This window comes from Elgaria multicarinata, chromosome 4 (assembly GCF_023053635.1).
Source record: "Elgaria multicarinata webbii isolate HBS135686 ecotype San Diego chromosome 4, rElgMul1.1.pri, whole genome shotgun sequence".
Taxonomy (NCBI): domain Eukaryota; kingdom Metazoa; phylum Chordata; class Lepidosauria; order Squamata; family Anguidae; genus Elgaria; species Elgaria multicarinata.
Genome location: NC_086174.1, coordinates 75,967,308 through 75,980,642, shown reverse-complemented (window position 1 = coordinate 75,980,642; position 13,335 = coordinate 75,967,308). Strand labels below are relative to the sequence as shown.

General features: G+C 37.7%; 1 protein-coding gene across 2 annotated transcripts in view; it reads left to right on the top strand.

The window, feature by feature from the left end:
• Positions 1 to 13,335, top strand: part of UTRN (utrophin) — a 390,352-nt gene that overhangs the window by 267,783 nt on the left and 109,234 nt on the right. For both annotated transcript variants that reach the window (XM_063124582.1, XM_063124583.1), the window contains one exon: positions 11,973 to 12,102. In XM_063124582.1, the coding sequence (XP_062980652.1) occupies positions 11,973 to 12,102 (130 nt within the window). The remainder of the gene's footprint in view (positions 1 to 11,972; positions 12,103 to 13,335) is intronic.

Genomic DNA, 13,335 nt, shown 5'->3' with positions numbered 1-13,335 from the left:
TAACAAGGAGCTACGTGGCAGTTTAACTCTCAGTTGCCAGGCTGCCAGCCTAACATTCAAACTTTATATCCCTTTCGCAGTTAACCCAACAGTCTCGGTCCCAAAGCAAAACACATTGACATATTTAACTTTTACCTCAGAAAAATAAGTTTATTTACACACAAAGATTTCCATTTCCATGCTTTAAGAAAAAGCTGGGGATGATAGGAGCTGTACTCCAACACATCTGCAAGGCACCTGGTTGGGCAAAGCTAACTTAAGTCATGCCATTTAACTTAAGAGACAAACATTTGGCATTTTTATTCATATATATCCCCAACTATTCATTTTACTTAGAGATTGCCAATATAATAGCATAATTTCCATACATTGTCGCCTCAGTTCGAAATTCTGGTACCTTGCATGGGGGATTAATAGTATTGATGCTGCCTTGAACTGCACCTTTTTTTTGTTATAGTAATTTTATGACTAGCCTTTTTATTTGCTTAGATGTTACTGCTGTGAAAATGTTTGCTGTCTAAACAAGGATTATTACTACAGGTGGGCCCAATGAATTCTAAGAAAAACAAATAGTATCTCTTGTTTAAGCCTTGTGTTCTGGGTGGGTGGAAGGGAAAAGAACCAAAAAAGAGGGATAATCAGAGCAGTTGCAGAGCCATAAATAAAACTGTAACATCACTCTGCCACTAAAATACTATTGCATATATTTGTGATTCTCCACTATTGCACTTCCAGTGACATTGTAGGGTCACACAGACTCCTCTTTAGTGGCACTGCTGGTGCTACGTTTTGCATTATTTTAGCCCCATGATGACAATTAAACTTCTTTCTTCATCCATTCCCAGTACTTGATAATTTCATACATATTCCTCTTGGCCAATCTCTTCTTTATATTTAGTTCATGATGTCTCTCCTGCAACCTCTTACAGTTTTAATTTGCTGTGCTCACTCCAAAATAAGTTATGACACTTTTTTGTTTAATGTTGTTCATTTAATGGCTCTTTCTCCTTCTGTTCACTTTCCCCAGTGTATTGCTTCAAAAACACTATGCAAATAAGTATGGTGTAATGCAATTTTAAATTTGTTTGCCTGATTCATTTGTGTGCTACCAAAATGTGCTTGAGCACTGGAAAATATATATTTATTTCCTTAATTTGCCCTGAGGTTGTATTATCAGCAGTTACATTTTGTGTAAATAAGTTTAGAGAGAAAGAGAGCTATACAGACAGAGGAGCTATAAAAGGGACAATAAAACTGAAACAAATAGTAGCCATTAATAAATACATGTATTTCTAAATTGTTTTGACCTCCTAGTGTTTTATCACATTTCTGTCGTTAGTTTTTAACAGATTTATTCCATGGTAGGCACAGTCCCATAGCTACTGATTGCATAGCACAATTTGGGTAATAAGCCATTAGTCTCTTCTCTGTTATTAGAGTTGTTTTTGATGACAAAATGTATGAACTGCTATAAATAAAGCTCAAGGAGGGCTTTGTTATGACTGAGTGCAAAGTAAAAACAAGCAAACCCCAATCTTTAACTTCCTTAATTGCTCTTGTGCCTCTACAGTGTAGAGTTGACACAGTCATAAGACAAATACATGAAACTTGCGGGTAACAAAGATTGTACTAACCTGTACATCAAAATTATTATTATTATTATTATTATTATTATTATTATTATTATTATTATTATTATTTACATTTATATACCGCCCAACAGCCGAAGCTATCTGGGCGGTTTACAACAGTTAAAAATGGTAAACATTAAAAAGTATACAAAATTTAAAAACCATCAAAAACATAAAAACAACAGTATCCATTTAAAAACAACAATTCTGGGTTCCATTAAAAACAAACTTAACGTTAAATGCTGTTAAAATTGAGAGGCAGTGTGGTGTAGTGGCTAGAGTGTTGGACTAGGAGTCGGGAGATCTGGGTTCTAGTCCCCACTTGACCATGGAAACCCACTGGGTGACTTTGGGCCAGTCACAGACTCTCAGCTCAACCTATGAGTAACAGCATGAACAATTTACCATTCTTCGTTACCTCAGAATCTTAAAATGGCTCCCTGACTTTTAAACAGTGCAGAGTACAATGAGGACTCTTAAGATCCAATTCCCTAAAGCAGTCTTTCCCACCCTGGTACTCTCCAGATGTTTTAGTCTTCAGCTCCTATCAGCCCCAGTCAGCATGGCCAATGGTCAGGAATTCTTGGAGTTGTAGTCCAAAACATCTGGAGGGCTGAGGTTCAGGAAGGTTGTTCTAAAGACTTACTCTGATTTTCCTGACTTGTAATAGCCCTTTACTGCCAGAAGAGCCCTGATTTCTTGTATAGTCTGTTGGTTAGTGAATGGACGGCCTCTTTCTGGCAGACTTTGCGGTCTGGCAGCACTGACTGGACAACATTCTTCACAATTGTCTTAGTCCTGAAGAAGGATTTGAGGGAGCATGAAGGGCAGATGTTACATTTGTAGAGACTTAATTGAAGCATACGCCTAAAGGTGTACAGAATGGAGACTTTGTCCTCTACAGTGGCTGCAGGTGACTTTGGTGGCTTTCTTTTGTCCTTGCAAGCCTGCATCTGAAATACCACTGGGGGAAAGCCACTGAAGGCAATTTGGAGTAAGAAAATGGACGTGAAGTGTTTAAACAACTGAGGTGTTTGTGAGATCTGCCATGGCTCCTCTCCCAATTTTCCCAATGGAAAATAGCTTTTCCTATTCTAAAATGATTGTTGAGAAAGGAGGGGAATTCATTGTTTCCCAACTTTGGCCACATCAGGACACAGGGAAGAAACTTCAAAAGAAGGTTGCAAAGATAGTAGAAGTTGTGCATCATCAAGAGTTCTGAAAGAACTGGAGGAAGCTAAATTGCCCTCATCTGTTGGTAATTATAAATGATGTGTCCTACTACATCATCTTTTATTTAATTGTGTGTGGATAGCCTTAGTATTAAACAACACAGTCAATTTGCAGGGATCATTAAAATTAGAGATATTATTGAATCACTAGGCAAGTTTATGCTGTGCATAGTTCCATTCATGTGCCCTCTTACATTTCCTTGCTTCCTTTGAAGGCTTAATATCAGCCAATATTATTGAAGACTCTTACTGAGCTATAGTGAGGACATTTTTCTCTGATGTGAGCTGATTGTTCACTGCCATTTCTGATCATTTATACCCATGTTGGGCATTACAGCTTGGACATGAGACATCATGAGACAGTGAATAATAAACAACAACATCCCCTGATGCCCCAAGCGTGGCAGGTGTGTGTGTGTGTGTGTGTGTGTGTGTGTGTGTATGCATGTATGTGTCAGGAGTCTTATGTAACAAATGTTTTAGATTTCAAATCCTGTTGAGAGTTTCATGAACCATAAAGAGGCCAGTTTTGTTAATTTATCCAACTAAAGGCTATTAGTTAGTTTTTCTAATTTGGTGGATCCCAACACTTTGTGTTGAGTCCAGTTATTCTTGGGAAGGAAAGCCATCTCTTCGCCACTCAGCCGATCTTGGGAAGAAGTCTGCCTCCTTCTGGATGACAACCCCCCTATATCTGTCATTTTAGCAGTACCTGTATACAATGAAGAAAGAGGAATCCTATGTAAGATCTCAGCCCTCTCATTCTACCACCCTGGTTCTTTCTGTTGGGAGCGCCCTGCTAGAGTTTCAGGACATTCTTCTCTTTAGAAGCCCTCCTTAAGACTAGGATTGTATGTGCTCCTAGCTAAAAAATTAATAATTAAATTCTTCCCGCAGATAATCTGAAACACTGAATTCCGTTACTGGTTCAAATTCTGCAAATGTGAAAAAAATCTTTTTTAAAAAATATTATTTTCCTGCATTTTACTGTATGGCATAATGTGGGTTTAATAGCCACGAGAATTAGTCATAAATTATGCAAGATGATGAAACCCCATATGAAGTCTTATTCAATTGCTCCTCTAGCTTCTGAGGTTTCAGTAGGTATTGCCCAGACACATTCATGCATATCCTTTCAACTATAAGGTCTAGAAACTTGCTTTTAAAACCCCCTGAAATGCTTACCAACCTAAATTCTGCACTCGATACCACATTCTGAGCTTTTCTGCACTGTCACAGAATTGCAGCATGTGCACAGCATGTTTCTGTGTTTATTTCTTTACTGTTTTCTCCAGAAAAAAATGCAGCTTGTTAGTTCTGTGTTATGTCTCCTTCCTTATTATTGTTTCTTTACTTGTACTTATTGTAAGAAGGCAGGAAGAAGATTCCTTCTCTTACATTCAAAGCCCACCTCTTATCTTCAAGCTCCATGCACATTTATAGTGTAGTGCAAATTATAAACAGTAGTTCTTACTGAAGGATTCACAATAGATGCCAGCTTTGTACAATTCTCCCTCTGATTCAGCTCTGCATGTTTACAGAGACTGCATAGACTCTGCGATTGAACATTTCTTCATACTGCCGTAGAAGCATGGAAAGCGAGAAAACACATTTTTACTACTTGTATGAACTAAGATTTTGCAAGCTGAAATTCTAGTAGGATCACTGGAGGAGAAAACTATAGAAGGATATCATTCGGCGCGGGGAGTGTATATTTTTCATTCTTTCCCTTCTCCAAAATAATTTATCTGAATGTTTTCTCCAAAAGATGGTGAAGGAGAGAAAAGAGGCCAAGAAAAATACAAACATTCCGTGTGATCCTGAATGGAAAGCAACTTTCGCAGATTGTCCTTTTTATTTTTATTTTATTTAAAACGTTTGCATCCTGCCCTATATTACTAGGATCTCAGGGCGGCATACAGATAAAATCATACAATATAAAACAATAAACATACACAGTTAAAAATAACCATTAATCAAGTTTAAACCAGTATATAATTTAAAAGCAGTAAAAACAATTAAAACGTTAAAACAATGTGCAAGCAGGTGAATTTAACCATTAAAAGCTTTGTTTAAAAGCCATGTTATTACTTGGCACCGGAATAAAGTCAGCATTGGTGCCAGTCGGGCCTCCAAGGGGAGGGCATTCCACAGTCGGGGTGCCACCACAGAGAAGGCCCTCTCCCATGTCCCACCATAGCATATGTGTGGTGTTGGTGGGATGCGGAGGAGGGCTCCTCCAACAGATCTCAAGTCTCGGGCAGAGATATATAAGGAGAGACGGTCCCTCAAGTATTGAGGTCCCAAGCCATTTAGGGCTTTAAATGTCATTACCAGCACCTTGAATTCTGATCGGAAGAGTATAGGCAGCCAATGCAATTCCTTTAAATGCAAGTCCTTTTTCCTGCTGCCCTTTGTGTACTCACCTTAAATCTGCTCTGGAGGTTGGGGGACAGTTGTGGGGCTACAGGATCAGCACAAATGGCTGGATTTCAGTCCAATCCATGGCTGAATGGAGTCCTTCTGTTCATGGAATGCTAGTTAGGATCCATGCCTATGAGTTTATTTATAGAATGCAGAGAATAATTGGCGGGAGAGTAAGATCACAGAAGCAGGCTGGAGAAACATGATGAAATTCTGTGATGAGTAGCTTGTGGCTAAGCTGCTAGGAGAGAATTAAAAGAATGGGATTGTTTTGAAGTGCAGAAGAAAAGTGCTGTATTAGAGAAGAGAACAAGTGAGATTGGAAGCTAAGGCTGGAGAATGATAATTAAATGTAAAGTTTTAAAAAGACAGAAAATACTGAATTTGTTGTACTAGCAGGGGAGATAATGGGGTAACAGTGTGAGGAGTGGGGGTGAACAGAAAGATATTATAGGGCTTAATAATGAAACCGGAAGAGGAGAATGAAACATGCTGAAAGAGCAAAAGCCTATAGGAGGAATCAAGGCAAAGTTGGGGGTATTTGAAGGAGGAGAGTGGCGGTGCAATTCTGGAACAAGTTAAAAGAAAGTGTACAGAGGATGAGGGCAAAGAATAGAAGCAACTGAAAAATCATCAGGTGCTGAGTAATGGACAGAAAAGACAGGAAATGTGAATAATGCAGAACTACTTTATTAGTACAAAAATGATCTTGATAAATCAAATGTGAGTCCACATTTCCCTTTTCTTTTCAGACTTGATATTAGGAACTTACCCACACAATGATAAAAGAGAATATCAAAGCATTGGGACTACAAAAGGATCTAAGAGCCTATGTTCATAGAGCGATGCAATCCCACACTCTATACAGGATCATGTGGAGGACTCTGTTGCATATACCAATGGTGAATGCATTCCCTTTGTACTAATTCTCCCATGATCATCCTTGGCATCTCCAGGTAAAAGGATCTCGGGTATCTTGTCCAACTGGAGAGTGCTGCCATCATAGTAGACACTGCTGACTAGATGGACCAATTGCCTTACTCAAAATAAGGCAACTTTGTATTTTCAGGTTGTAAAAAAAGGGATTTCAATGAGTATGTTTTTAATTTTACGATGATTTTGCTCTTGCCTGGTTTTTAGCTTCTTTTCAAAAGTGCAGTTTCCTTGCAAATAAGAATGGAAAACAGTAGATGCAATGAGACATTGGGAAAAGAAGCACATATATTGCCACCATTGGGAGGACAAATATAATGTTTGCATTGGTGGACCAATTGCTGTAATCACACCCTTGTTTTTGGCTACTGAACAAATAATATGGGTTGAAATAACGTATATTTGGTTTTCTTTCTTCAAAGTTATCTTTCACCTTTCCCCCCTTTTTTTGGCAAACTGCATATTCTCCACAAGTCTATTTAAATTTTATTTGAAGGTTAGGACATTTAAAAGAATTGGTACATGTCTACCTTTGTTTGGTATGGGCAAACTCATTTTTATTTTATTATTATGTTTTTATTTATTACATTTTTATACCGCCCAATAGCCGAAGCTCTCTGGGTGGTTCACAAAACTCTGGGCGGTTCACAAAAGTAATCTTAAAGTAATCATGCATAAATCGGAAACTGTTTATACTGTCCAATATTTAAAAGCATATTCCGCCTTCAGAGATAGAGCGGGAAAATAGGAATTACTTTCCATTTAACTTTCGATGAACAAATTATTGGCTATTGAACAGTATAGAAATGTAGTAATTAAGTAAATATTTTCACAATCTAATAAATATTTTCACAATAACTGTCAAAACCATGGAAAACACCTTCTTTCCCCCACTCCTCACCCATATGCTGTTGAACCATAATAAGGCTAAGGTAAATAATCACAATGAGAGGAATCTTATTATCACTAAGGTTAGCCCCAAAACATAGCTTGGAACCATGTTTAGAAGGGGGTCTGCAAACTGTGATTTGAACTAACAATGGTAAAAGGGCAAACAGCAGCAATACAGATGTAATGCTCCAAATCTGAAAGGAGAGGGCATGCTTCTTATGGGTAAAAATAAGAAGACTGGGTAGTATTAAGAACATAAGAAGAGCCGTGCTAAATCAGACCAAGGGTCCATCTAGTCCAGCACTCTGTTCACACAGTGGCCAACGAGCTGTTGACCAGAAACCCACAAGTAGGATGTGGGTGCAATAACACCCTCCCACCCATGGACCCTAGCAACTGGTGTATATAGGCTTACTGCCGCTAACACTGGAGGATGCACATAGCTATCCGGACTAGTAGCCATTGATAGCCTTCTCCTCCAGGAATTTATCCAACCCCCTTTTAAAGCCATCCAAATTGGTGGCCATCACCATATCTTGTAGTGAATTCCATAGTTTAACTATACATTATGTGCAGTGTTCTGCAGTGGGTTTCAGAAGATACAGTGTGTAAATAATCAATGCCAGGATCCTCTTTCTGATGCACAATGAAATTTCTGTGCTGTTAGTCTCATGAATAACATGTGTTCCCATAATATATTTGTTTTCCTTAGTGATTATAGTCAACCCTGTTAGATAACAATTTATTTAATGGAAATGGGTTTTCCAAGCGGTAGCCCAATTTGCATTTTAGCCCATTGCTATTATTAAATGCTTTCCCATATATTGTCATTTGAAAATTATTGTGTTGTGTTGTGAGGAAGTGTTAATGTCAATTATTGAATGCTAGTGCAAGTACAGCCTTCCCCGCTTAAATTCACCACTAAGCTAATTCACGTGCATTGTTCTATTTACATGCCTTGTTGGAGAACATTCACACCAAAAATGGCTAATAGCAACCAGGGGCTAACATTTTTTTCACTGGTTTTGTTACTCAACCTGCTGTTTGGGAAATTCTATAAAGAAGACAATGTGTTGAGTTAACCTGATAACAATTTGGCACAGCAACGTCTCTGGTGAGTTAGAAAAATAAATTGCAGTAGCCAGTCCTGCTCCCAATATGTGTTAGAGCCCTTTATCACCTTTGACTTAATGTGCAGAAATCAGGGGTAGTGCCAGCTGGTACTGTTCTCTGGAGGAGTAGATTCCTGGAATTTTTTTTAATGCAAATGTGTTCCAGATATTTTGATTCTTTAAATAAGAATAGAGAATGAAACTTACTAAGTATAGACAAATTCATACTTTTAAGAGTGGCTGAAAAAACATAGTTCACCTTTGGAGAACATTTTATTTTATTCCTGGTTGATAGCTGGTTGGCCACTGTGTGAACAGAGTGCTGGACTAGATGGACCCTTGGTCTGATCCAACAGGGCTCTTCTTATGTACTCTAAAGGTCTATCCAGAAAAAAAAACTAATGCAGTGTTAACTGTGATTAAAAGGGTTAACATTTGAGATCAACCCCTTGGAAAAAAATAATGTGATTAAAGCAGAGTTTTAACCAGTCCTACTTCACACAAACGTGAGGGGATTCAACTATGGCCAGAAATGAGGCAAAGCACTACTTAATTGAGGACAGATTACAAAAGCCTGAAACATAATTATGTTCATTAAGGTTTGCCAGCGCAATTTTACATAACTAGATTTCTTTTGTGGATCATAAACCGAGACTTTTGGTGTTCCAAATCAATTGGAATTGTTGATTCAGTTCAAGGAAACGTTATATTTTAACTAATTCTAAATGGTTCTGATGCTGTATTCTCCTGCTTTCCTTAATGTCTAGAAAACTGATAGGAGAATGAATGAGTGAAGACTATGGATTTAATCCAGACTTCCCATGAGCAGAGTTCTACTCATGTGATGCTCTTGGTAGTGGTGGCGGTGGTAAGCAGTTCACACTGATTCCCCCTTCCTGCTGCAGCCACCCTTAAAATTTCCTCCGCAGGACTGAAGGGCCCTCCAGAACAGCATTTGAGGTGGCAGTGGGAGATGAAAATGAAAATCATGAAAATCACCTCCACTACCTTCCTCCAGTAAGAGTCTGCTGAATCTGAAGCCCTTATATTTGCAGAGAGGGCCAAGTGTGGATCCAACCCTGTGAATCTGAGTTCTCAAAGATAAAAAAAAGATTGCAGATTTATGGTTTTGTTGTATCAAAATAATTTCAAGCATAATGGCCACCATCTAGATGTTAATGAACATGTTAGGTTCCTACCATGAGCTATGGAAGATGGAGCACAAAAAGCTCATAGAGAGAGATTTCCCCACAATAGTTTTCAATGGGAGAAGCCACACCTATACATCTATAATACTGCTGGTTCACTGTAGGGAATTTTTTAAAAATCTGAAGTATATTTCATTCTTGCCACTGTATTGTCCCACAATTTTTCAGGTAACAAGTTTCTAGAGTTTCAGTATTGTTGCAATATACATTAGGAATTTATATTCCTTGGATTTGAATGCATATTTGTCATGAATTATACCTGAATAGGCTCTCCCCCAGAAGACCACAAGATGTGTAGAGATCAGGGATAGGATCCCACTTCTATCTGTTGTACCCTGTTGCAGTCTTCTGCACATGGCTTGTCTACAGTAGATGAGTGTAGAGGAATCAAATGGTATATGCAGATAATTAACCAATCCTGAGCGAGGGAGATTAAATCTAGGAATATGCATTGCATTAACATTTAATGCCTGAGCTGCTATTTTTATTTAGGTTAAAGCAATCTTGTGACACCTTAAAGACTAATAAATCTATTCTGGTACAAGCTTTTGTGGATACTGTCCACTTGGCTGCATAAACTGAAGTATCCCTGTAGTTCTAAAGCAGGAGTGATAATAAGGATGCATGGAACAAGGTTTTGAACTATTGGTGCATGCAATTTTTATTCTCTGGATCATGCCTGTGCTCAGACCTGAGTCTAGTATTAGGAGTGGATCACTTAGTAGCATTGATATATATTTCCAAGCAAAGATAGATACCTATGATTGTGGATTTGCCTCACAAAAAGGAGGATCCGTGCACACAAATGGATATAACAAATTAGTATCGCCGGGAAAAATTCCTTTCAGTACAAGTACAACAACAAGTTTTTTGTTACAACCAAGCTTCTTCATTTCTTGTAAGTCATATAAAACTGCTTTTCCTCTGTCACTGCACCTACCCCCTTCCCACACACAAAGGTTTTCCATTCCCATCCAAAACTATAAAAGAAACAAGTTTCTCCAACACCTGGCCCAGTATAATGACAGAGTAATTCAACACCAGTGAACTGTACTGGGACATAAATTTGTCAAAGAACAAACAGATTCAAGCTCAAATAAAATATACTTTTACTTCACTGAGTTGGAGCCTGATTCAGATAACAAGTTGTGCTTTTAAGAAAACCCCATGTTTTCTAATTGAAAATGGCTTTGCCTTCATCTATCAGAATTTTTTTTTATCAGGCTTGGCTGTTCAACATGAGCCTGGGGAAATGTTTGATAAAGCTACAAATGTGTTAGCATATTTGAAGTTAGTGTGCTTTTTGGCATCATGGCTTTTATTAGAAGTATATGATGTTATACATTAAAAAGGGCCAAAGTATTATACTGACAGCATCTATCCTAAATATAACGCCAGTCCTAAAATGGATGTTGTTAGAATTTATTTTGAGGAGACGTTGGCTTTCACATACTATTTCACAAACATTTCCCAGAGGGAATGCACACACATTCATGGATTTATTTTTTTAATGTAGGTGGATAGATTCAAAATTCCTAGTTAAAATAAACCAGCTATATTTTCAGGGTTTAGTGAGAGAACAGAAAAGATCAAAATAGACAGCAGTTAATTGTGGAGAAATATTTAGAGCTCTGTTCTCTGATGATTTAGCTTGTACCACAAGCTTACAGGGCAAAGAAAGCCAGTAAAAGAATTGTATGTATTTATTTAACACAACAACAAACAATAACAGTATTTTAACCCAATAAGAAAGTTGCCTTTTATCTCACAAATTAGTTACTGCTATTCGTCAGAGATTTCCTGACATTTTCAATGAAAAGAGCAGCAATAGAATACAATCTTGAATGTTAGAGTTTGACTGTTAAATCAGAAATAATTATCACAGACTATAGCAGGGATCTAGAGAATTGCTTTGGATGTGTCCAGTAGGATTTTGGATGTTTATCTTTACAGACCACTCTGCCACTGATAATGCTGTGACACGCTGACAACCCGCTTGCTCATCACTTCTAGCCTGCGGGCATGATAGGACACCTGGCATTGCCCAAGACTAGTGTGTTTAGCAGTGTCTCCTTTTAGCTTAATCCTCACCTATCATTTCTCTTACTGCTTAAAAACTGAAATTGCCTGAGCATAATATTTTGAGTCCATGTATAATTATTCTTTTCTTCTTATTTTTCAAATTCAATATATTAAAATATATTTCTTGTCTACATATTTAAATAATCTCTCTTGCAGCATTCTTACAGCGATATGCAGACAGCAATGAATATTTTAAGTTATGTGTAATATGATCTAATGTATCATAATTTCTTTCTGGTATACATATTTACATTTTCCTACATTCCCAGTAGTAAACTAGTTTTGCATAGTGACTTAATCCTTGATTCATTATCTCCCAAGTCTGTATTTGGTATCATTTATATTTTTGGTATTATAAAGAACCCACATCTGATTAAGGAAATGAAAAGAGAGCTGCTGTAACGTATATTGTCAGCAATCTTCTTTTACAAGTGACTCCTCTGTTTTTCTTTTGGAAAGGCACTAAGGCGTGAACTGAAGGATAAAGAACAAGCCATTCTAAATGCTGTAGACCAGGCACGGGTGTTTCTTGCTGATCAACCAATTGAAGGCCCTGAAGAACCAAGAAAAAACTTGCACTCAAAGTCAGGTCAGTTTTCAGCAGCATCTTCAAATTTGACAGAGACATTTTTTAGAACAATTGAATGAATAAACCCAACTTCTTAAACTAAAATAATTGTTTTGTTGAATATGCAAAAAAATTATTGCTTTGGTAAGTATTCATTGTCTTCAAAAGAATTTAATAAATTGTACATTGTTTTATGTAACAAGTGACAACAGAATTCTTATTGGAAACTCCACATCAGCACCTTTTAAATAAAATAAAGATTGTAAGGCATTGGGACATGGTTGTTTTAGACCATTATTATAGTTAGTGAACTGTCTGGAAGATGGGACAGTTCTAACACTTACATGTGAATGTGGTTTCTGCATGTTTTTGTTTTTATAATCGGTTGTCAAATTTGATATATAGAGACATATTATTCAGACTCTCTGCCTGACAGCCTAGTCTTCTCTGCAAATCAATGAGGGTGGTGTAATTAAGAAGCTGTAAATCATATCACTCAAATATTCACTCAGATGTTTGGTGTAACATCTTTAAAGAGATGTGAGAAATAAGAAAGCAATATAAGAATTTCTCACTGCAGCACCAAAATGTCTTGCCCACATCTATTTCCTGGACCATACTTTTCTTTCTAACTCTCACTGTTAAAGTATTACTAGCCTTATGAAAATGTGTGTGGGGTTCAGAGGAGATTCAAATATTAGTTCGCATCTTTGTATTGCTCCTTCAAAATATATAAAGCAATCTGTTTTAGCATATGTTAATAGGGATAAAATTCATAATAGTGTGCATGGAATGGTTCATTAATGGAGCAGTCCTGTGCTCCCTGCGATGGCAGCTGAAGGGCCATGGAATGCGATGGCAGCGGAAGGGCCATGGAATGTGGATTGGGACCACAATACCTGATGGAACGCCTCTCCCGACATGAACCTACCCGTACACTGCGCTCAACATCTAAGGTCCTCCTATGAGTGCCTACTCCGAGGGAAGCTCGGAGGATAGCAGCAAGGGAGAGGGCCTTCTTGGTGGTTGACCCCCGACTGTGGAATGATCTTCCCGATGAGGCTCGCCTGGCGCCAAAGTTATCTTTTCGGCGCCAGGTCAAGACTTTTCTCTCTCCCAGGCATTTTAACAGCGTTTAACAATGTTAAGTTTGTTTTTAATGGACCCCAGAATTGTTGTTTTTAAATGGATACTGTTGTTTTTATACTGTTTTTATGTTTTTTAAATTTTTGCATACTTTTAAAGTTTACTATT